This window comes from Trichomycterus rosablanca, chromosome 5 (genome assembly GCF_030014385.1).
Source record: "Trichomycterus rosablanca isolate fTriRos1 chromosome 5, fTriRos1.hap1, whole genome shotgun sequence".
NCBI classification, from domain to species: Eukaryota; Metazoa; Chordata; class Actinopteri; order Siluriformes; family Trichomycteridae; genus Trichomycterus; species Trichomycterus rosablanca.
The window spans coordinates 37550010-37573814 of NC_085992.1; the positions used below are offsets into that span (position 1 = coordinate 37550010).

Here is a 23805-nt window from a genome sequence, read left to right on the forward strand (position 1 = left end):
ACAGTCCTTTTCATAGAAATTGTAGAATAAAGAGAAATCTAGTAACAGCTATGTATTTTGCCTGAAAAAGTTGCTGACAAAAGGCTTGTCAGCAGTTCCTAAGTTTATAATGGCTCAGGTTTTTTTTTTTTTTTTTATAAAAACAGATGCTTCCTTATTAGATCCCATTTATTTAATTAATTAAATAATCTAAATACAGTACACACATTTAATTAAAAAAAAACCTAATTCCTCTATTTTTTATACAATCTCACTATAATGTTATTTCCCAGTTGTATTTCTCAGTTGGGCAGTTGTAGCCTAGTGGTTAAGGTACTGGACTAGTAATCAAAAGGTCGCTGGTTCAAGCCTCACCGCTGCCACTGTTGGGCCCTTGAGCAAGGCCTCAATTGCCTTGACAATGTACTGTCACAGTACTGTAAGTCGCTTTGGATAAAGGCGTCTGCTAAATGAAGGTTTGTTCCAAATTGGTGCACTTATACTTGTCAGTATATGTGTACTGACTATTTATCAGCATCCCATTCATCAGTGGAGAAGGATACCACAGGATTAGCCCAGCAGTGTGTTATTGGCATTGTAGTGGTCTGGTAGTGTATTAGTTTAAGACTTAAATACCTTACTGCCCTGAAAGGATACACTGGTGTGCTTATGCTGCTGCTTCACATAGACTTGTGTTTGTGTGGCATGGTGGGCATACAGAATGGCACAGGTTACAAAAATGGTTGTAACCAGTAACTCCATGCCGATATGACCATTGTTTTAACTTCTAAAGGGAGTTTGAGTCTGTGCCTTTACAATGTTTAACCTTATTTGAAACATGGTATGCACCAGTATCATAGCTTCCAATTAAGTAGATCCAATTTAGCTCTCTGTCTATGGGTACTGGTAATACTTGCACAACAGAAATTCCTCTGCATTCAAAGCTAGGCAACTTGTCTCTGTATACTTAAAATTACTGCATGTCTGAAACATTCCTAACATCATTTCGGCCCATTTAAGCTCCACCATTATTTTAGCCCATTTATGAAAATGTAGTATTGTATTCTCAGTGGATTTTGGCCAACACAAGCATTTTTTGTTCCTTGTGCAGTATAATTGGATAGCTGTATTATGTAAGAGAATAAGATATTGGATCCAAGGTCATGGAAATTTTTTTTCCAATGACTGTCGTGTTAGATGGTAAGCAGTGCCCCCTGTTGTCCAGACATGACCATTCAGCATAACATTCTTCCTCAAAATGCCTTGGTGTTTGTGTGAATCCATGATGCCAGTCAGTCAGAATTGCCATTACCTGTGACAGAAAAACATCCCCACATTCTTACTGACCCAGCTTAATGTTGATCATGGGGATAGTACTTTTCTGGTCATAAGCGTCTGGGTGGTGTTTATATAACACATCAATGCTGAAGCATTAAGGGTTGTTATTGGTTTAATAATATTATAACCCAACTTTAGGTTATACAGACTAGAAGTAGGTTTTGATCAGCAATACACCGATCAGCCATAACATTAAAACCACCTCCTTGTTTCTACACTCACTGTCCATTTTATCAGCTCCACTTACCATATAGAAGCACTTTGTACTTCTACAATTACTCTGCATACTTTTTAGTGTGGTTTCATGCTGTTCTTCAATGGTCAGGACTCTCACAGGACCACTACAGAGTAGGTATTATTTAGGTGGTGGATCATTTTCAGCACTGCAGTGACACTGACATGGTGGTGGTGTGTTAGTGTGTGTTGTGCTGGTATGAGTGGATAAGACACAGCAGTGCTGCTGGAGTTTTTAAACACCTCACTGTCCCTGCTGGACTGAGAATAGTCCACCAACCAAGAATATATCCAGCCAACAGTGCCCCATGGGCAGTGTCCTGTGACCACTGATGACCACTGATTTTGCTGTGTCTGATCCACTCATACCAGCACAACACACACTAACACACCACCACCATGTCATTGTCACTGTAGTGCTGAGAATGGTCCACCACCTAAATAATACCTGCTCTGTGGTGGTCCTGACCATTCGAGAAACTCTCCATATGCAGAGAGACAGATGGACTACAGTCAGTAATTGTACAACTCCAATGGTAAGTGGAGCTGATAAAATGGACAGTGAGGGTAGAAACAAGGAGGTGGTTTTAATGTTATGGCTGATTGGTGTAATATTTGATATACAGCTAATTTAAAACACTACATTCGTTTTTAGAGGTAGATTTTGATTTAAGTGTTTATGGTAAATCTTATCTTTGGTAGATTAACTATTTCTGATTGCAATTGTACCTAAGTGTAGGTTTAAATATCTAAAAAGTTAGCATATTGCTCTGTACCAGGGAAGAGACGGAGCAACAAATATCACAAATGAAGGCTCAGTTTAGCAAGGCTCAACGCAACCTGCTGCACCAGCTCCAGGGTGAAAGAGTCCGAATGCAGGAGCAGACTGAGCAGCACAGCCGGGATATGGGTGAATGGGAGGCAAGAGTCCAAGAGCTGGAGCAAGAGGTACATAAGGAGCACCTCCTCGGTGCTGAGCGCTTGGGAGAGGAACAAGCTCAGATCTGTAACAGTGCTGCTCTGAAGAGAAGGAAACTGGAAGAGGAGCACCAGATGGAGATCAACCAGTTGAAAGAGAGTATCTGCAGGATGCAGATTCAGGCCGAGTTACAATTTAAGGCTGAGAAGGAATCGATCATGCTACAGAGGCAGCTAGAGGAGAAGCTAGAGGAAATGTGTGTTCAGCTGGAGGACAACACTGTTTCAATGAAAGCCCAGGATGCGCTTATTCAGAATCTGACCTCAGAACTGAATGCCAAAGAAAAGGAGATAGACAACAAGAAGGAGAATGAGCAAAAGCTTCTCAGTAAGGTGTCTCAACTTCAGCGCAAGCTTTATTTTGAAAAGGAAAGAAACCTTTCACAACAAAAAGTGGAGAAAAACAAAGAGGCAGAGCTTCTTGGCAAGTTGTCTGAGCTTGAACAAAGACTTGTGATGTATACAACAAGAGAACAAGAGCTCCTTGATAAACTGAGTCAGTCCGAACAGGAACTGGAGAGCACGAGAAGTGAATCAGAGATGTTGCAAAAGGAGAAGAAACAAGTCCAAGGAAACTGTGAGTGTCTGTCCTCTATGGTTGATCAACAGCAAACGAGGCTTGTGGAACAAGATATGGAACTTGACCAGCTCCGAGAAAACTTGGAGAAAACTAAGGATGCGCTAAAAAATACAGATGAACAATTGTCAAAACAGCTGAAGTCTGTCGAGAGGGACCTTCAGGGACAGTTCCAAAAGCTCTCTGAAGATTGGGACCAACTTAATGGGGTTGTACAAAACCTACAGAGTGCTCTAAGCCAGGAGCAAGGCATGGTTGCTCAGCTCCAAGCCCAACTAAACTTGGAACAAGAGGAAAAGAGCTGTTTGGTACAGGAGAAATCTGGTTATAGCCATCTCTCGGAACAACTCTCAGCTCAGATCATGGAGATGGAGGCCGAGTCAAATAAGCTCACAGAAAATCTTGAGGCATTAAAACTAAAGCTACAAAACCGGGACGATCAGGTAGAAGAACTCAGGACTCAGCTTGACGCTAAAGCCAAAGAGATGGACTTGCTCTGGAATGAAGTGCATCAGAAGCTGGATATCACTCAAAATGTTAATCATCACTCTAATGAGGTACAACTTTTAACAAGCCTGTTGGAAGACAAAGACAAGGAGCTGTCTTCCTTCAGACAAGAGTTGGACAACAGCACCAACCAGCTACAGCAGTCACTAATAGACTCTCAGGCAGAAGCTCAGCACATGAAGGAGGTGTTTGATGAGGAAAAGGACCGGATGACGCAGCAGTTACTGGAAATGGAGAAGCTGGTCATTGATCTGGAAACGGTGATGGATCCAGCCAGTCCACACAGGTTTGTGGTACCAGGCATGGTAGATTAAAAATGACAAACCAATTAATCCTCCGTCTTGATTGTTATGCTTCTCCAACCTGAATGACGAGTGGAATGATGTAGTTGCAAGTGCATTTCACACCAATCTGTTTTCTATCATGAACTGTTTGTCATGGAATGAACATCCATCTAACCCTTCACATGTGTGTTGATCTTTCTTACATTTATAACAATGTCACTTGAGTCGTACTAACTGATGCATTGTTATTTCTGCATGATTAAAAACTAAACGAATTACCAAAATGTGCCGTTTTTGCATCATCCCAAAACTAATCTTTGCTAATCCCATTTTAATCTTAATGTGTGACAACCTACAAAAATATGTCAGGTTTAATTGTCTAGACACAACACTGAATTTACTATCATGTCTCTTTTCACCTGTAGGGCCAAACTGGATGAGGTTAGTTCTGAAAACGGCGCACTTAAAGAGCGCTTGGCTGTTTTGCATCAGGATGTTGTCAGACTTGAGGAGGATGTTAGCAAAAAGAGGCAAGTGAATCTAACCTTTAACACTGAGAAAGGATCATGTTAACTACACAATCATTTACCCAGGGCGGCACGTTGGCTAAGTGGGTAGCACTGTCGCCTCACAGCAAGAAGGTCCTGGGTTCGATCCCCAGGTGGGGCGGTCCGGTTCCTTTCTGTGTGGAGTTTGCATGTTCTCCCTGTGTCTGCGTGGGTTTCCTCCAGGTGCTCCGGTTTCCTCCCACAATCCAAAGACATGCAAGTGAGGTGAATTGGAGACACTAAATTGTCCATGACTGTGTTCGATATAACCTTGTGTAATGAGTAACTACCGTTCCTGTCATGAATGTAACCAAAGTGTAAAACATGTTAAAATCTTAATAAACAAACAAAGAAACAATTTGTTTACCCACCTTTACTGTTCGAATCTCAGATGTGCTATAGATCAGCTTGATACCTAACACGCTTTAGAAGATCTGCCTCTGTTTAACAATGGAAAGTTTTAGTCAATCACACAAACAAAGCAGCATTTTAGACTAAAAAAAGATCAAAGGGGGAAACCGGGCACTCAGGTGGCACAGCAGTAAAATACACTAGCACTTCAGAGCTGACATTTTGAACTCAAGATTTCCAATCTCAGCCCTGCTACGGCCATTCCAAGCGGCTATACGGACAATGATTGCTCATTTGCAGGTGGAAGTGCCAGAGGGGACTCGTCATAACTGTGCAGGCAGCAGAAACCGTAATGCAGAGACATGAGATAATGGAGATTAGTGTGTGACTCTCCATGCGCAATACAAATCTCAATATATGTAGAATACAGCTACTGCACATGTCGGAGGGGGTGGATTTCAGCAGCAGAAGAGGAAGCGAAATGTGATCCTAAAAATTGGATACGACTAGATTGGGAGGAAAATTGGGAAAAAATGCTTTAAAAAGGGGGAGAACCAGACCCACCGGGACGCAGCTGTGCCATCCTGAATATCCAAATCTATTTTACTGCACAATTATTTTTGCTCATCACTGTAACTTTCCAGCACAGTGTATTTGTTAAAAGTTTGTTCTTGTATTCTATAAATGCAAACTGAAGGTAAAAGTCTCATGTTTCGTGTTGTCCTTTTAGAAAAAAACTTGAGGAGAAGGAGAAAGAAAATATGAAGCTCAAAGAAGAGGAGGAAAGGTTACACAATGAGGCAAGATACACATTTTTAATGAATTGCCTACCCAGGTGGTCTGGGTCGTTTCTGTGTGGAGTTTGCATGTTCTTCCCGTGTCTGTATGGGTTTCCTTCCACAGTCCAAAGACATGCAAGTGAGGTGAATTGGAGATACGAAATTGTCCATGACTGTTTGACATTTAAACTTGTGAACTGATGAATCTTGTGTAACGAGTAACTACGTTTCTGTCAGTAATATAACCAAAGTGTGTAAAATTATGACGTTAAAATCCTAATTAATAAATAAATAAGCGAATTCATTGCCTATCCAAACAGTTTGCATATCACTTATGGTTACTGTACTATGCTCTATATGCTTGTTGTTTTTTTTAAACAGAACGCCAAGTGTCGAAAGGAAGTGTTAGACCTGAGTGAGAGAAACCTGCAGCTTAGTGATGAGAATGCAGAGTTAAATTCTCGTCTCCAGTCTGATCAAGGAACAGTGCAGATGTTGACTGAAAAGCATGCTCAGGAGTGTCGAGAACAGGAAGAGATGGCTGTCTCGATTAAACAGCTGCGGGAGAAATCTAGTTTGCTGGTTAAAGAGAAACTGTGTCTGCAAACCACCCAGCAGGAGGAAAAGAACATCTTGGAAAAAGAGTTAAAGGAAGCCAAAAACAAGGTATTGTACATTACTTTTGCCATGTAATGTGTACACTGATCAGCCATAACATTAAAACCATCTCCTGGTTTCTACACACAGTCCTTTTTTATCAGCTCCACTTACCATATACCTACAATTAATGACTGTAGTCCATTTATTTCTCTATATACCTTTTTAGCCTGCTTTCACCCTGTTCTTTAATGGTCAAGACCCCCACAGGACCACCACAGAGCAGTTATTATTTAGGTGGTACATCATTCTCAGCACTGCAGTGACACTGACAGTCACTCTACACAGGCTGCCTGCTAATCTGGGTAATCTGCACTGCCAAGCCCATCCGACTGGTGGCTTCACCGAGTTTTGAACCGAGGAGTTCAGAATCTCGGCGCTGGTGTGCTAGCGGAATATCCCGCTGCACCACCTGGGCGCCCTACATACATTTTACTATGTATTGTATTTAACACTGATATTCATGATTGGATTTTAAAATTCTGCTTCTTGAATATAATTTGTGTGTTAGCTCCAGCGTTTCACAGAAGTTGAGTCTGCCCTGACCAGCCTAACTCTAAAAAACCAGTCACTTCAGCAGGAAAAGGAGGGCTTGTTAAAGGAAGCAGAGGAAAGAAACCAGAAGGTAAGAAGTCTTGACAAATAACTTTTTTCCTTTGAATATTTTCATCCATGCTGTTTTATTACAACTGGCCTACTGTACTACGGCAGATTGAAAAGCTGCAGGAATGTATCAAAAGTCTTGAAACCCAGACGATACAGCTTCACTCCCAGATTTTTTCCATTTGCAAGGAAAAGGATGCTCATATAGAAGTGATTTCTACAAATCACACACTGCTCAAAGAATCTCAGGACAAGGTGGGTGTTCTAGTTCTTATCTTTAAAATTAAGTTTTAAATATAATTACAGTGGTACTCTCTAACTCAACGTCCCCTAAACTCAAAATCTTTAAAACTCGAAGCCCTTTGTCGAGAAATTTGTACCCTTAAACTCAACATTTCCCTGAAACTCAGTGTGTTCAGTTTGTAACCTGGCCGTCAGATTCATTCTGAAAACGTCCACATGTGTCTGTGTTTAGCTGGATTTTCCTCACTGATTTACTTCTAAACTTACAGCTTGGGGTTCTGAGAAATTGTGAGAATCAGCTTTTTATTTCAGTGTTTTATATTATATTTGTGTTATTTTCAGTGTATAAGTGTCAAAAACAACCTCATTATTTTACATAAGCCTAAAATATATGCAAGTCCACGGGACCATGAAACGCATTAACAGGTTTCCTATACATCCTTATGGGAAAAAATACCTTAACTCAATGCCTTTTAAACTCCCAGAATCAATTGATGTTGAGTTTCAATGTACCACTGTGGAATTTTAGTTTTGTTAGTCTCTATTGATCGTTAAGAAAACGTACATCTAAATTGTACGTATTATAGTATTTGGTATTTGGAGAATCATGATTCCTGTTGTGTAATTTCACTATTTTTCATTTTAACTTAAAAACCTAAGGATAAACTAACATTGAAAACGTTTGGACAATAAGGGTCTCATGTCTGCTAAACATTAAGTATGGCAGTTCATAGTAAGAACATACCTTCTGCATACATTCTGAAATGCTTTTCTGCTTAACCATGTTTTTTGGTTGTACTGTATATTAAGCTACTTTCAGCTACTATTCAAACCAGTCTGTCAGTTTTATGCACCCTAGTTGGACATACTCAGATCACCCTGCCACCAACAGCCAGGCTATGGTCAGAGTCACTTAGAACAATTTAATCAATTGAGCTATTACATTTATGGCTTTTAGCAAAGCAACATTGAATTGTGACTGGTACAATTTTAGCAATTTAGGGCTAAGGACCTTGCTCAGGCACCCAACTTTGGCAAAGGTAAGTCTTGAACCAGCAACCCTTTGATTACTAGTCCAGTACCTTAACCCCATGTTTAATGGAAACATAAAATAATACAGACATGGGTCAAGATATTTAATGTTTTTTGCTCCTGCCACCTGACTGGCCTGATAATTACATAAATGTGCAGGTATACCGGTGCTACATTTGGAGTATTCAGATAAAGTAAATATTTTGGTTGCTCCTGGCTTTCATTAACTTAAGAACTGTTCAGCATTGTCTGTTTTGTGAAACTTCTGCATACCTTCTCAAATGCCACATCTGCTTTTCAACAGGTTGTGGAACTTGAATCCAGGATGCGTGAGCTTGGCAAAGAGAAAGAGCAGCTGCAGTATGTTCACCAGGTACAAGAGGAAGCAGCAGCAAGTGTGTTCCAGGAACAGCTAAAGAGTGCACAAGTACAGAACCAAGAGGTTCTTGAGAAGGTTGGTCATGCCACCTTTTTCCAAATTTCCTAACTGTTGGGTATGGGTATATCATTACTTACAATTTGTGTATAGTGACAATTGTGTACCAGATAACTGCATCTACACTCACTGACCACACAGGCTACTTCTAGCATAATTCCTTTATGTTACAAAGCAGTCACTAGATCTAAATCCACTTAAGCGTCCTATGGACTTGGTACAATGGGAAACTTGTAGCACAGCTGTACAAGTAAGAGATCTTCTAATTATGTACTCACGTTAAAATGGCCTAAAATGTCAAAGCAATGATTTCAACATCATTGGGAATTTGATAACTTGAGGATTAGTCACCTGTCCAAGGAAAGAAAACCAGGGAAGCACAATACCTAGAGGTCACACATATGGGGTGAGAGATATTAATTTAGGAATTAATTATGTATGATTTTTTTATTTATTTGTAGGTAAAAGGTTTTGAGTCAAAGCTGCAAACTCAGGAGTTGGAACTGCAAAGGTTAAAGCATGAAAACATCACTTTGAAGAAACAACATGATGTACTGGAGGCTGCAAAACATGAGGCAGAACAACAGGTATGAAAGCTTTTAATATTGTGCTTTGCATATTTACTCATCCCCATTATAGGCCAAAGATCCTAAATCTACACAAAAAGTACATAGTATAACATTTGGGGGTTAGGGCACAGAGGCAGCATCATGCTGTGGGATGTTTTTCGCCCTAGTGACTGAAATGGGAAAGGGTTGACGGCAAATAAAGAGCAATCCTATATAAAAACCTATCCCAGTCTGCAAGAAACAATGACCCTAAGCAAAGTGACATAGGAGTTGTTTAAAGCCAAGAACCTAAATGTGTTAGAATGGTCAGTACAAAGCCCAGACGTTAATCAGATTGAGATTCTGTGGCATGACTTAAAAATACTGTTTGCCAATGGTTTTCATTTAATACAACAGATCAGAAACAATTCTGCTTGGAAGAGTGGGCAAAACTATCAAGAGCTGAATGTGCTAAGCTGATAAAGAACACACTTACAACAGAAATTGCAGCCAGGGGTGGTTTGACCAAATATTGATCCAGGGGATTAATTACTTACACAACCAAATCGGATTGAACCGTTTCAAAATATGAAAAAAAAAATCAAGTGGGATGATAACTCATGCACTGCACTGCATATTGCATACACTTTTAGGTTGTTCTGTAAGATGTCCTACATAATGACTGACCAGACTGACCACACATTTGTCCTTGTCTGTGTACTTGTCAGGGTTTGTTCAGGGAACCAGTCTTGACAACATTTTTTCTGATGCATTTAGCAGATGCTTTTATCCAAAGTACCTTAAAATTATGACTGAATTCAGCTATTGAGGGTTAAGGGCATTTATCAGGGACACAACACTGACAACTTGTTAGTGGTAGGGTTTGAACCAGGAAAATTTGATTACTAGTCTAATACTTTACTCGCTAAGCTACCACTGCCTTAATGCATAGATTAAAAGTTGATTCTATTTATATTTTCTTACATACTAGTTAACAATCAAAATTACAATAACAGTAAGTTTGTTACCTCATAGTTGAGAGAAAATTGCAATAAATAACGCACTCATTTTTTTAGGTTTTAAGGGCAAACATGGCTTTGTCACTGAGCCGAGCCCAGCATGTTCGTGAGGTGCAGCAGCTAAAAGATCAGGTTGGCACTGATACCCAGAAGCAGCTGGCTCACTTACACACTCAGCTGGCTGAGCAGCAGAAAAAGATTCAGCAGCAGGAGGAGCAGCTTCGCTTTGAGGTCCAACAATCAAGAACTCAGCTAAAACTTCAGCAGGTAAATCTATTATACGTACACACACACTGCATGCTGGTTTTCTACATAGAAACTGATGCAATCCAATGACATTTTATGCTTTGCGCATAATATCAGAATTTGTACTTTCTTTTTTTTTTTTTACCCTCCTGTAAACCATTTACTAATCAAAAAAGGGACCCTCGCTGACCATTTCATCACTGCAATGACACATGGATGTACCAAACACACTATGATGTTATTACATTTAAAATGCATCAGGTAGCAGTGCTGAGATTTTTAAACACTGCATTATCTGTATTGAGAATGTTGAGAATAGTGCTCCAACCAAAAATATAAAGCCACCAGCTTCATGTGATCAGAAAATGTCCACTGATAAAAGACTAGAGAGATTAGCACACACTGTACATGAAAATGGAGCACAGGTTCTAATTCTGGCTCACAACTGATATTCCAATTCATCACAAAGGGGTTAAATGGGGTTGGGGTCAGGAATTTTTGCAGGCCACCAGTTTTCTTCCACATCAAACTCACAAACAATGTCTTTATGGATCTGAGACATCATGCTGGAACAAACTGGCAAGAAAAAGCATCAAACACAATTTATGAGCCATACACTCTTCCCAATGGACGCAAAACCCCTGATCATCCCTGGGATACTCGGACCAAAAACACACAAAATATGCCCAACTATACACACCCAATTAGGACATGATCAAATAATCGAGTAGAACAAGTATTTCTTTCCAGATGCCACATCGCCCACACAAGACTAACACCTCTCCCCCTATCTGCAATGTGACACATGCCACACATTCCTGTCCATCAAGCATCTTTTAATCGAATGCCTCAGATACAAAAGCACCTGACATACTTCAAATACCGAAATCCATGCATGAAACATTTGAACAAGAAAATGTGCTCGGGTTCCTTACAAACACAGACCAAAAACTAACCAAATATATTGGGACAAAAAGAATAATTCTGATGGTGACTGAGAATATAACTTCAGTGTAACCATGACATTAAAAACCATAACATCATGCTTGAATAGAAAATGACCATCACATCACTGCCACAAAATTATAAGTATTTTATACAACTGTTAGCAACATGTCGCTGAAATTAATAACAAGAAGTGGTGGCTTTATACTTTTGACCATACAGTGTACCTGCGATCAGTCACTCAGCAAAACTTGTATACATGGTAATTAGTTACAATCTCCATCACTTATCAAGTATTTTAGACCTTTAGATACAGTACACTTACTTTACTTCAAACTTTTGTCCCTTGTCCCCTGACTAATCAGGAGCAGTATGAGAAAATGATAGAAAGCACACAGGAGCAAATGGACGAGGTGAAATCCAAGTTTAAAATGGCACATCTGATGCTGCAGGAAAAGGTCAATCAGTTAAAGGAGCAAGTAAGTCCATGAGGTTAACACCTTATTCACTATGCGACACCTTTTACCTTTTAAGTGTGAGGTGAAATGTACAGAACTGACCTGTCTGTTTTTATCTGTTATTAGTTATTAAAGAATGCAAAGTCTGATCTGCTGCTGAAGGACCTCTACGTGGAGAACTCTCAGCTCATGAAGGCTCTGCAGATCACAGAGCAGAGGCAGAAAAGTGCAGAGAAGAAGTCATTTTTTCTGGAGGAGAAGGTTACCGCTCTCAACAAACTCTTGTGTAAAATCGCACCGGTCTCACTTTCTGCTTAGTCGGTCACCCAAACACAACCTGTAAACTACCTACAGTGCGGTACATGGATACAAATGTGTCGTTTCAAATACAGGGGGGCACTGTCTATAGCAAGACAATGAAAAGCATAAGTACACCAAATTAGCCATAACATTAAAACCACCTCCTTGTTTCTACACTCACTGTCCATTTCATCAGCTCTACTTATCATATAGAAGCACTTTGTAGTTCTACAATTACTGACTGTAGTCCATCTGTTTCTTTGAATGCATTTTTAGCCTGCTTTCACCCTGTTTTTAACTGGTCAGGACCACTACAGAGCAGGTATTATTTAGGTGGTGGATCATTCTCAGCACTGCAGTGACTATGACATGGTGGTGGTGTGTTCGTGTGTGTTGTGCTGGTATGAGTGGATCAGACACAGCAGCGCTGCTGGAGTTTTTAAATAACGTGTCCACTCTATTAGACACTCTTACCTAGTTGGTCCACCTTGTAGATGTAAAGTCAGAGATGATCACAGAGCTACTGTGTCTTATCCACTCATACCAGGGGATCCTGACCATTGAAGAACAGCATGAAAGGGGGCTAACAAAGCATGCAGAGAAACAGATGGACTACAGTCAGTAATTGTAGAACTACAAAGTGCTTCTATATGGTAAGTGGAGCTGATAAAATGGACAGTGAGTGTAGAAACAAGGTGGTTTTAATGTTATGGCTGATCAGTGTATAATGCAAGTTACAGTAGTCTTTTACCACATGAAAATATTAATTGTGCAATAAATATTTTAATGTACACAATGGTGTGAGCTGATAATGTAACAACTGTTTAGCCATTTTATATCTCAAAATAGTAAAGTTTGTGGGTATAAATTTAGAATATAAAAGGTTAACATCTGTGAATATGTCTATCAAGTTACTTTACTTTATTTATTCAGTGGTTAAAATGACACGTGTTAAATATACTTTGATCAAGTGCACAGTATTTTTCCATTGTACAGTTTTGATACACGTTGCCCTGAAACTTGCACAATCATGATGCACTACTGTACAGTCCACTGTAATGTTTTTATATTTGTGTTGACAGACTTGCAAAAGTTGTAACTTTATTGAAGTTTTTTATATATAGAAGCCTTTTTGTCTTCACGGTTTTAAAAAAAGAACAATCTGTCTGACATTAACAATGAAATATGCAATTTGTGCACTGAAAGTATAATTTTTTTCCATTTATTTGTTTGATAATTACACGTGTTAAATGCATTGAATTCTGTAAATACATTGAATAAACTGATAATGCACGTAAACATTTTTTAGCAAGTCCCAGCATTCTGTTCTTTCAAGACATGACATGTTCCAGAACTCCCTGTCGAATCAGCTGCTCACATTTCCATCGAGGCAGAAAATGCTGTAAATGTAAATAAGTTAGGATTCAGATGCAATCGTAAACGAATCAGATTGTGAATTCCATTAAAGAAAAGTATCAATACCTGACTGTTCTTCTTCAGGAGTATAACTGTACCATCGTCAATCTCAAATTCCCCATGATCTTTCAAGCAGCGCACCTAAAGGGAGAGAAACGATGCTAGCAATGTGCAGTTTTACTAACAGGTACTAGAATGCACTACCTTGCCAAAAATATGTGGACACCCTTTCGAATGACTAGGCTTGGCTATTTACATTACATTTACATTTTCAGTATTTAGCAGACGCTTTTATCCAAAGCGACTTACAGTACTGTGACAGTATACACGGCCTTTCCCAAACCGTTCCCTCCTCACTAACACTCCACATGAAGTCACACACTGTGCTGTGAAGGGAGCTTCCGATTAAGGGGAGGGTCTAAATTCAGGAGTCAACTTTGGGATGCCCTCTATGCTTTTGAGCGGAAGAAGGAATCTGCCGTCACCATGGCTACAGATAGACGCTTTTCTCGCCTTGCTGTCATGTCTTGTGCTCCGTTATCATTTCAGCATCTCCAAGCGGGAATACGAGCTCAGGAGACGCAAGCACCTGCTACTTTATAACTAGTATAAATGTATAGTTATGTTTTAATTCTCCAAAAAATGGTGTTAAATATGATGATAATGTTAGTGATAGTATTGTTGGGGTAAAATTATTTTGCCATTTATGAAGTTTAAGTTCACCGATCACAGATTTTATTTCTTTAAAAAGACTGAAGAAGACTGTGCCTAAATTTGCTCTAACACTTATGAGGAAACCTAATATCATATTTTACTGAAAATGATGTTGGAACCTATATTTGTAAAGCGTTTCCTCTATTCACCTGTCCTAGCTGCACTTCCGTGGAGTGTGGTGGTTGAGTGTGCTCTGGTGTACACTCGCTGTTGGAGGGTTGTATAGTTCACTCGCCCTCCGCCCTAATTACTTTGGGACAGCCCTTAATGTGGCGAGCACGCCACGTGAACGCGCAAACGGAGGCGGAGTGGAGAGGTGGAGTGGGTAGGGAGCGGATTGGGATTGGGGGACTGTCTAAGCAATTGAGGGTTAAGGGCCTTGCTCATGGGCCCAACAGCAACCTGGCAGTGGTAAGGTTTGAACCGGCAACCTTCCGTTTACTGGACCAGCACCTTAACCACTAGGCTACATCTGCCCTACACATTATGCCTCGTCTCTGTGCAGGCACCATCTTGGCTATCTTAGACATCAGTTGATAAGTGCATGAATTACCTTACTGACAGTAAATAAATGGACCCAAGGGTCCACGCTAAGGTGGCACAGTGGTAAAACACGCTAGCACAGCAGAGCTGTCGGCTTGAATCTCAGCTCCGCCACCTGGCAGGCTGGGCACCTACACAAACAACGATTGGCTAGTAGTTTAAGGGAAGGGTGCCGGAGGGGACTCCTTATAACTGATGCAATTACGACCTCTGCTGGCTGATTGATGGTGCCTGCACAGAGACGAGAGATAATGTGTGATCAGGGTGTGTCTCTTCGTACACAAAGCTGATCCGCATAAGAACTCGCCTCGTGCAGGTGAAAGATGCAGTTGGCTACTGCACACGTCGGAGGGGGTGTGTGTTAGTCACGGCTCTCCTCAATCACAGCAGTGTTAAACATCAGAAGAGAGGAAGCGTAATGCAATCGGGTAATTGATTAAATGCAAAAAAAAAAAAAAATTAATCCAGTCCCCCAATTAGTTTAAATAAAAACAGACTAAGCTAATTCAACTCTCATGGTCCTGATGAGCCTGTAACTGAGCAGCTGTCTGGATATTGCAAATCTTTTGCATGCGATGCATATGACTATGTGTTGAATATCTGGTCCACAATATTTTGCAAAGAAACTTTATATGACGCAGTAATGGAGGACCATTACTGTAGGATAATATTTACTACAGCAATGGCTGAACAATGTATCTCACCTCAATATACAGACTCTTAGGGGGCTTCATGTCTTGTGTTATATCTAGTCCCTCCTCACCCCCAAGTGACCTCATGTATGTAGCCAGTGACTTCTTGTACTGATTAAACCACTCCAACTGCACAGAGTATTAAATAATCCGTTATTAAAAGTCAGAATAAGAACTAAAGATTTAAAAAAGTCAAGTATTACTAAAACAAAATCAGTCCCACCTCTTCTGCGCACATGTGAAATCGAATTGTTGTGGGTAACACACTTCCATACTCCCATCTGAGGGCACGGATTCGAAGCAGACGGTCGTACCTGTAGAAATATCAGATGAAAGTAAGATAAAATAAATCGGGGACGAGGCATCATATAGAAACTGACTTACAAATAGGCTGCAATACAGCGCTGGTTTCTCAGCAAACAGCAGTGACGAAACTTGATGGTCGGTATCAGTTCAGTCTTGCCCTCAACCTTGGCTTTATTTCTTTGGGGGACAAAGCAGAAGTCGTTTAAAAACATGAAATTAGTGCGGTTTTAAATCATGAAAACTGCTGTAAGCAAGATGCAGAATAAGACCAGTCAAATAAATACTGTTATTCTTACACATCACTTTGGTTCTGCTCATACAAAGCTTTCATTTCTTCCAGCACTTGCCTAATGCTGTCTTCCTGTAAAGAGAGAAGAGAAAAACATGGTTAAGCTGACAAGCAGTCCAGTTTTCCAACAAAGTTTTTGGTGGCTGCACACACAGCATGCCAGAAGTATAGAACATGTATAACTAAGTGTGGCTTTACTGGTCCTTTAATGCTAACTGACACTCTACAAGTTGCAAATGCTCCTGCTTTGTAACACATGAAAATGAAAGCTGCTCCGCCTTCATAGATTAATTAGTTCGTTTTTTTGTGGTAAACAACAAATGTTACATGTATTAAAATGTCAACACTTTAACAATACTACAAGGCTGGAAACATATCTAACAAGTATGTGAACAAGATTAAAAACAAGTGCAATCATCATTATGACTGTAGCAGAAGATTATGAGGGTTTTTCTCCAGTCTGTCATCATGTCAGAGCAGTTGAATAACAATCTCCCCAGCAATCTATATTCACTGTGACAAAGTCTTAACTAAATGTGATTATAGTTGATCTTGCACTGCCATTTAAATTAACATCGTTGCATTTAGTTCCTAGCATTAATATCCATAGTCTGAAACAAAATAATTTAAATGTGTTTATATTAGGGCTGTCACACGATAACAATTTTTAATCGAGATTAATCGCGATTAAAGAACAAAATTAATCTCGATTAAAATTTTTAATCGTGTGACAGCCCTAATATATACAGTATGTATTCATCTCAATTAATCGCAAACTAATAATTAAGCAAAATTTGAACAGTTATGCACATTGTTATTGCAAGAACGTGTTTACCAATAAAACATTCATAAAATATGATAGAATTATTAAATCTAAATTCATTGTAGAAAGCACATTATCTGACAAAAGTGAGGATCTTTTCCTGTTCATGACCCTGACACTGAAAACAGGTGCACCAACCATCATGTTTTGATCTAATATAAGGCATCAATAAAACATCAAAACACAGATATGATTATTTCATAGATCTATTAAGAAAACCCTTTAATACTGTGTTTGTGCAGAAAGAATACTGGGAAATACTGTTCTACATTACCATTTAAACACCTATTAATACCTGAAACAGTCAAGTTAGCAAACATTATCCATAAATAATTGACTGTAGCTATATATAAAAAAGTGTTAATTAAAACAGTCCATGTAAACGCTTAGTCCATATAAATATCAGATACGAATGTGTTTTTTAGAAAACTACAAACATCACAAATATAAATCATGTTTATAACCATGTGATAGAATAACCTGAATAAACTGTAGAGATGAAACATCACGCAGAGTTTCACTTTTTACCGGAGAGGGAGGAGGCGGAGCTACACGGTTTTGATGGACAGCTCTAGCAGCCAATGGAAATACTCGTTACAGAGATCACGTGGTTTCATTCATCTTCTCATCAACACGTAAAAAAAGTGAAAACCGCTAAAAGTAGTTTATCATCGGACAGTTCATGCGCTTTACATCCTAATTCATCTGAAATACAGTTAATTACCACAGAGACACACATGTATATGCCAAATAAAAATAGTTAGATTAAAAATTTTAATCTTGATTAATTGTTTTAATCGCGATTAAAATTTTAACGCGTTAATGGCGTTAATTAACGACAGCCCTAGTTTAAATGCTTCAGCTGAAAAGTTCTTTATTTTGTATATTATATTGGTGATGTCATTAATAATAAACCTTGTTCATATTTGCTGGACAGACTTCATGCATTTCTTTATAAAAAAAAATCCCTGAAATTGTATGAATCAGTATTTCCAGTCATGTTAAACAAAACTTTAAGGCACAGATATACGATTTAAAGTTTTACTATACCTGTTATCTTAGACATACTTATATGATTAGCTGGTAAGACCGCCACAGACATATTCAATTAAAAATTCATATCTTTTTTTCTTTAATTGATAGTCATTAATACATAAATTCTAACACCAATAGAAGCATTTTATTCCTTAAGGATTTATAAAATACATTATTATAATTAATAAAAAATAAATAAAATGATACATTAATAAAATAAATAAAATAAAATACAATTATACATTAATAAATTAATCAAATAAAATACATGAATAAAAATAAAAAAGAAAATACATTAATAAAATGAATAAAAATAAATAAATACAATTATACATTATTAAAATGAATAAAATAAATACATTAATAAAATTAATTTTGAAAAATTTAATAAAATTACACATAAAATAAATAAAATAAATACATTAATAAAAAAAATAAAATTAAACATTAATAAAATGAATAAAATAAAATACATTAATACAAAAAGAAATAAAATTATACATTAATAAAATGAATAAAATAAATACATTAATAAATGTATTAATTAACGCTTGCTGTTCTTTAAACCTAAAAACCAGTTTGGAAATGAATACTTGTCTTCATATTTCAATATGATATGTTTTTAGTTTTTTTTTTAAGGATTTCTGTTTTAACAGTTTAGTTAAAGCTAAAACAGTCAACTTCTTACCTTAAACGCAGGTAACTGGCCTTCACTCATCCGGTGAAGTTCTCTTACTAGATCAACTGCCTTCTCACAAAACATGATAGCAGCAATAATAAACTTAAATTAATATTAGAAAAAAAAGACTAAAGATGTTATATTAGACTCTTTCTGTATAAATCTCACACTAGTACTGGAGCAGTGTTTACTACAATCGCTAACGCCATGAACAACAACTAGATTTCGCGGCAGAATCGCATGTTTGTATCACGTGTTCAAGGCGTTTAGTAGGGAGCGCAGAAGAGGACATTTCAAGTCAACGCGTTTCTCAAATGATTAACAGCAGACTTTGTAAAGCAGACCATATTGTTGGTTCTAAAAGGAGAGAAGAAAATAACATCACATGTCTAAGAATAGGGCACACAGGACTTAATTATACATTATGGAAAATAGACAAGCGCCTATGACAGCGTATTAGGGCCACTGTAAAAAAAAATTTTAATTTTAAATTTTAAAGTTTCAATTTCGAGATTAAATTCCAAATGATTTTGAGAATAAAGTTGAAATATTACTGTCATAGCAACCTCCTTATTTGAAAATGAGGGATGTACCGGTTTCACAAATAAAGAAATCGCCTTATGGCATATGGACTCGTATGATAAACTAAAGCCGTATTGCGTCGCTATAAATGGTTGCACTGACGGGTTTTATAGTCGTCATGTAATGTGGATGGAAGCGTACAATACAAACAACGACCCAAAAGTAATCGCGGGTTACTGGATAACCACAGTAATGCGCATTGGAGGCTGCCTTCCAGGTACTGAGACCCATGCTTCTCTGAACTAGGGTTGCCAACCGTCCCGTAAAATACGGAATCGTTCCGTATTTGGAAACTAAATGTCGCGTTCCGTATTGAACTGATACGGGACGCGCTTTGTTCCGTATTTTTATCGATGGGAGAGAAACGCTGCAGATTAGACTGTTCAATACTAGAGCTGGGCGGTTCCTGAATCACCCGGGTTAATGATTCGAATCTTTGTACTGAATCAGGAAGCACGAGTCCGAAATCTCAATTAACCCGAATCCTATGAGTTCTCTGAATGGCTGCTGCTAAGCAGAGCCGTAGATAGAGAGAGTTGCGACACTCCTTGATCTCGCCGCTACGCGGTCACGTGGTTCATGTAACCCTCCAATAGTTCCAAACAAACCCGGCGCTGTCATGTTCTCATATGGGACAGGCAGCAGTGAGTGAAATATTAAACAGTAAATAATAAACATTTGTACAATTTCTGGGTATTTTCAACTGCGTTTACATTTACTGCATCTGCTTTAATGTCAATTTGGTATATGAAGTGGAAGATTGATGTTTATAATGACTTAATAGGTCGTTCTTGTTAACACACAGTACATTATATTAGCATACATTACATCATGCGATATCATTAAGTAGTAGAGACAATATACAGTACAGGCATTAAAGTTTTTTATGTTTTGTTTTTTACATAAACTAATCTCCCTTCACTTTCCTGAGGATTCCTGAGGAAAGTAAAATTAGCATGATTTATTATGGCTCTGATGTTTTATTATCATTTCTGTAACAAGACTCTTGATTAATCAACTTTTAATTAATCAATTTTAGGTGAAAAGACTCTAGTGTCAGTAATTAAGCTTAACTGACTAAGCTAAATTCAGTTATACCTATTAATTAAGATAAACATGTAACATTTAGTGCTGAGCAAATGCTAAACAATAACAGTATTAAGTATATTAATGACATTAAATTCATTATTTTTTTAAAACAAAGCAACAAACAGCTAAAAATGTTTGATAAGTAGTAAAAATGAATGGGGCTCTATGGGATGTTTGGAACTATCCACGATTTTCCTGGCAACACAATGGGGGCTGCCATGACACCTCCCTATTTCCGTTTGCCGGTTTTTCGTTTCCGGTCGCGTTAGATTTGCTGTAGTACTAACTACAACATTATTAAACTACTTTTGGTAAGGACTGCATGGTTCAAATATGAGCTCGGGCTCGACGTGTGCCGCTCTCGGGTGCCACAACAACTCAAAGAAATTGAAGCTGTTATTGGAAAGTTCGTGCTTTGAACACCAGCGGATTTGTAAACATTGTCCGTGACCTGCGCCTTACGCGTTACATTCCATAATAATATAATAATAATCATATGAATTATATTAATAATATTCATTAATTAAATAATAATAAAAAATTTATAATATCGTATAATGCAGTTTCACTTTGTATAGTCCAAAATTTTAGAGAGCGTTGCAGAAATTGGACAAATAACATTTAAATCCGGACACCCAGACAGACACGGCTTGTGCAAGTGAATACTGAACGGGTGTAAATACCCTGTTTGTTGTTCCCAGTTCATTGTTTTAGTAAATTAAACAACGCAACGCGTTTTATTCTGTCTCTTCAGCTCCCCTTTCCTGCTTTACATCCACTCATGAACCAATATAAGTATACACTGTTGTAGAAGTAAAATCAGTCGTGATACATTGTTTATTATTTCCAGTGTTTCACAGCTATTAGAATGTTCCTCGGTTCATCCCTCCCTACCTTCCACAGCTTCCCTAACCCTGCAATGCACGAGTAACCCACCGTCTTGACTACTCCACTTTCCCTCAGCATTACCCACGCCTGATGTTTACCTTCAGCAATTCCTACGCATGTAAGCCTCTGTGCTTTTATAGTTCTGTAGCTCCTCACCGTCTACAGCTTCGGAAAAGACGAAATGGTTCACTTATATCAATATAGCTAACCTCATGTCATCTACCCACTCTGTAAGCGTGGAAGGGTGGAGCACTGTCAGAACACGGTCATCACAGCTTCTTAAAATGTCCTTACTGTCGAGTGCTAGGAATTAAGAAAGGACTCAGTTTTAACTAAAACAAAACTTCTTTATTGTTCGGAGTATCAGCTTGCAGAGACGCAGAACATGCGAGTGAGCAGGGTGCGTTCCAACAACACACCGAGAGGAGGGAATAAGGGTTCACAGTGCACTCGTCTAACAAAATGCAGAAATAGACAGTCGCTCTACACTTACTATTCAACCACATAGCGTTTTTGGCCATGTTTGTTAAAAAAAAAACAGTTACGAATGACCACTACTTCTGTCGTTCAGAACGTAAACACTGTAACCGGAAGTCAAAAACCGGCTTCAGCTACGAATCACGGGAAAGGTCAAAGTTCAGGAAAATCGTGGATACAGAGCTCCACAACCCGGAAGCTGCACAGAAAATATGTCCCGCCCCCTTTCCAACGGTTCCCTATGGGAGTGTCGCCACTCTGTTCTCTCTACCGCTCTGGTGCTAAGTACACAAGGCGAGTGAGCCGACTCACTGGAAACACGTCTGACTCTGATGATTTGGCTGAACCGACTTCACTCCAGTCTATGAATCTAAGTAATACGTTAAATATTCCAATAAACAGCGATTAAACACACTGGTGTTCGTTATGTGGCTGATTTAATGCACATGCTTATTATTATTATTATTATTATAATTATTATAATTATTATTATTATTATTATTATTATTATTATTATTATCATCAGCAGTAGTGGTATAGATTAGTAATGCAGCATATTTTCTCCCCCCTCTCCCCCATGATCAAGATTTCACTTAAAAAAAGTGTCAACTTGTCACTGACAAGAGAAGTGTGAGGTGCCAAGAGAATTAAGAGAGAAGGATTTATTTACAGAAGATAAGTGCATGGAAGACAAGTGATATTTGGATGCATTTTAATGCAGTTAATCAGTCGCAATCAGAACGTCAGTATAAGTGACTCAACTGACTCAAGTGACCCAAGTGAACCGGATCACATTACTGAGTGACTCAGATTAACCAGAGTGCATAAAATGAACCGAATTTACCACCACTATATACACCGCTGATTGAGTAGCGCAGTGGGCAGAGCGCATCACGCACGTTCTTCTGCCCTAGGTTCGAATCCGGCTTAGGGTGAAACTAAAGTAACACAAGCAGGGCCGGCGCTATGGGGCACTGGGGTGGGCATTGCCCCAACCCTCGCCCAATTTTCTTACTGCCCCCCTAAGCAAAGCAGTCCAGTCCAGAACCAGGGCTACATGCTGTTCTTTATGCATGTTGTTTAACCTAAAATATGAATCTGATTTATTATTATAAAGAATGAAAATAATATAAGTTAAACAGCCTAAATTAAACATTTTGATAATGTTCCTATGATGGTGTAAGACCCGTTATTTTGTTTACGGGTCTTACCCCCCCCCCCCCCCCCCCCCTTCGCTCAGGTAAACACCTGGCATCCTGCCAGCCCTGGGTGTTCCTTATTTCCAGTTCTGAAAGTTGGCAATCCTACTCTGAACTGACAAGCCTCAACGGCTGCACACTCTTTGGCCATAATATTTCTACTTCATTCTTAAAATCATTTTGACTTTATTCTTGAAATAATTTCGACTTTATTCTTGAAATCGAAACTTAAAAATATTTGTTTTTTACAAATACAACAATTGCCCTAATACGCCGTCATAGGCACCCAACCGGAATGTGTAGATATTGTAACCAACCAGAAACAGTTGAACATATACTACTTAATTGGATATATTATAAGGAATACAGTACTGGTAGAACACAACTTTTTGAATCTTTACAGAGGACAAAACACAATGATCTTTCACTGTCAGGACTCTTAGGGAAAGAGGGAGGTAGGATAAGTCCTTACATCAACAAATTCCTAACAGAAACAGGTCTAGCAGAAATAATCTGGTATCACTTTTTATTTTATTTTTTTGTCCTCCCCTCTGTATAATCGTCTATTCCAAAACCAGTTCAGTTAGTGGTGGTAATGCACAGGTAAACTGGTCTGGTCATATTGTTTTCATTAGCAAATACTAGCTAGCCACTAAAAATGCTCACATTATTTTTTTGTTTCACATTAATTTGACTAATGTAAGGTGTAAGTTTGATGGGGTAGCTTGACATGGGTGAAAATAATTCAATCACAACAGGTTTTTCTCAATACTTTCTGTACTTCATCTCCAGAGCTCACTTGCAACCCGCTAAAACTCACTTAAAACCCGCTAATACAGAACCAGTGACAATAAACAGGCAAAACAATACCATGACCCAGCAATGTTTTTTTTACTCTTAAACTAATACAGTAACTTTAGTGTTTCACAGTGTTCAAGAGAACTTTTATTAATTAAATTGGTATTAACTGTAAAACTGTGTCGCCGCTTAAAAATGTTTAACTAATAGTTA

At 38.5% G+C, this 23805-nt stretch overlaps 2 protein-coding genes across 5 annotated transcripts in view; one reads left to right on the forward strand and one right to left on the reverse strand.

Moving 5' to 3' along the window:
* ninl (ninein-like) overlaps positions 1 to 12218 on the forward strand; it is a 42978-nt gene extending 30760 nt beyond the window's left edge. The window contains exons 18-28 of the mRNA XM_062995158.1: positions 2331 to 3899; positions 4323 to 4427; positions 5527 to 5596; positions 5957 to 6241; positions 6744 to 6857; positions 6944 to 7090; positions 8415 to 8564; positions 9008 to 9133; positions 10171 to 10380; positions 11670 to 11783; positions 11889 to 12218. Of these exons, the coding sequence (XP_062851228.1) occupies positions 2331 to 3899; positions 4323 to 4427; positions 5527 to 5596; positions 5957 to 6241; positions 6744 to 6857; positions 6944 to 7090; positions 8415 to 8564; positions 9008 to 9133; positions 10171 to 10380; positions 11670 to 11783; positions 11889 to 12080 (3082 nt within the window). The 3' untranslated portion in view covers positions 12081 to 12218. The remainder of the gene's footprint in view (positions 1 to 2330; positions 3900 to 4322; positions 4428 to 5526; positions 5597 to 5956; positions 6242 to 6743; positions 6858 to 6943; positions 7091 to 8414; positions 8565 to 9007; positions 9134 to 10170; positions 10381 to 11669; positions 11784 to 11888) is intronic.
* A 740-nt stretch (positions 12219 to 12958) lies between these two features.
* On the reverse strand, positions 12959 to 21397 carry gins1 (GINS complex subunit 1 (Psf1 homolog)). Of its 4 annotated transcripts, XM_062995160.1 has the most exons (8): positions 21346 to 21397; positions 21217 to 21283; positions 16030 to 16094; positions 15812 to 15910; positions 15651 to 15741; positions 15440 to 15556; positions 13545 to 13619; positions 12964 to 13462 (listed from the first exon to the last, which is right to left on the reverse strand). In XM_062995160.1, the coding sequence occupies exons 3-8, from the start codon at positions 16062 to 16064 to the stop codon at positions 13394 to 13396; spliced, it is 486 nt and encodes a 161-aa protein (XP_062851230.1). In that variant the 5' UTR covers positions 16065 to 16094; positions 21217 to 21283; positions 21346 to 21397; the 3' UTR covers positions 12964 to 13393. The 4 variants fall into 4 exon arrangements, with proteins under 4 accessions (XP_062851232.1, XP_062851229.1, XP_062851230.1 ...); XM_062995162.1 differs by lacking the exons at positions 21217 to 21283; positions 21346 to 21397 and adding an exon at positions 17326 to 17403 and having other exon boundaries at positions 12959 to 13462; XM_062995159.1 differs by lacking the exons at positions 21217 to 21283; positions 21346 to 21397 and adding an exon at positions 18569 to 19055 and having other exon boundaries at positions 12962 to 13462.
* Between the last annotated feature and the right edge of the window lie 2408 nt (positions 21398 to 23805).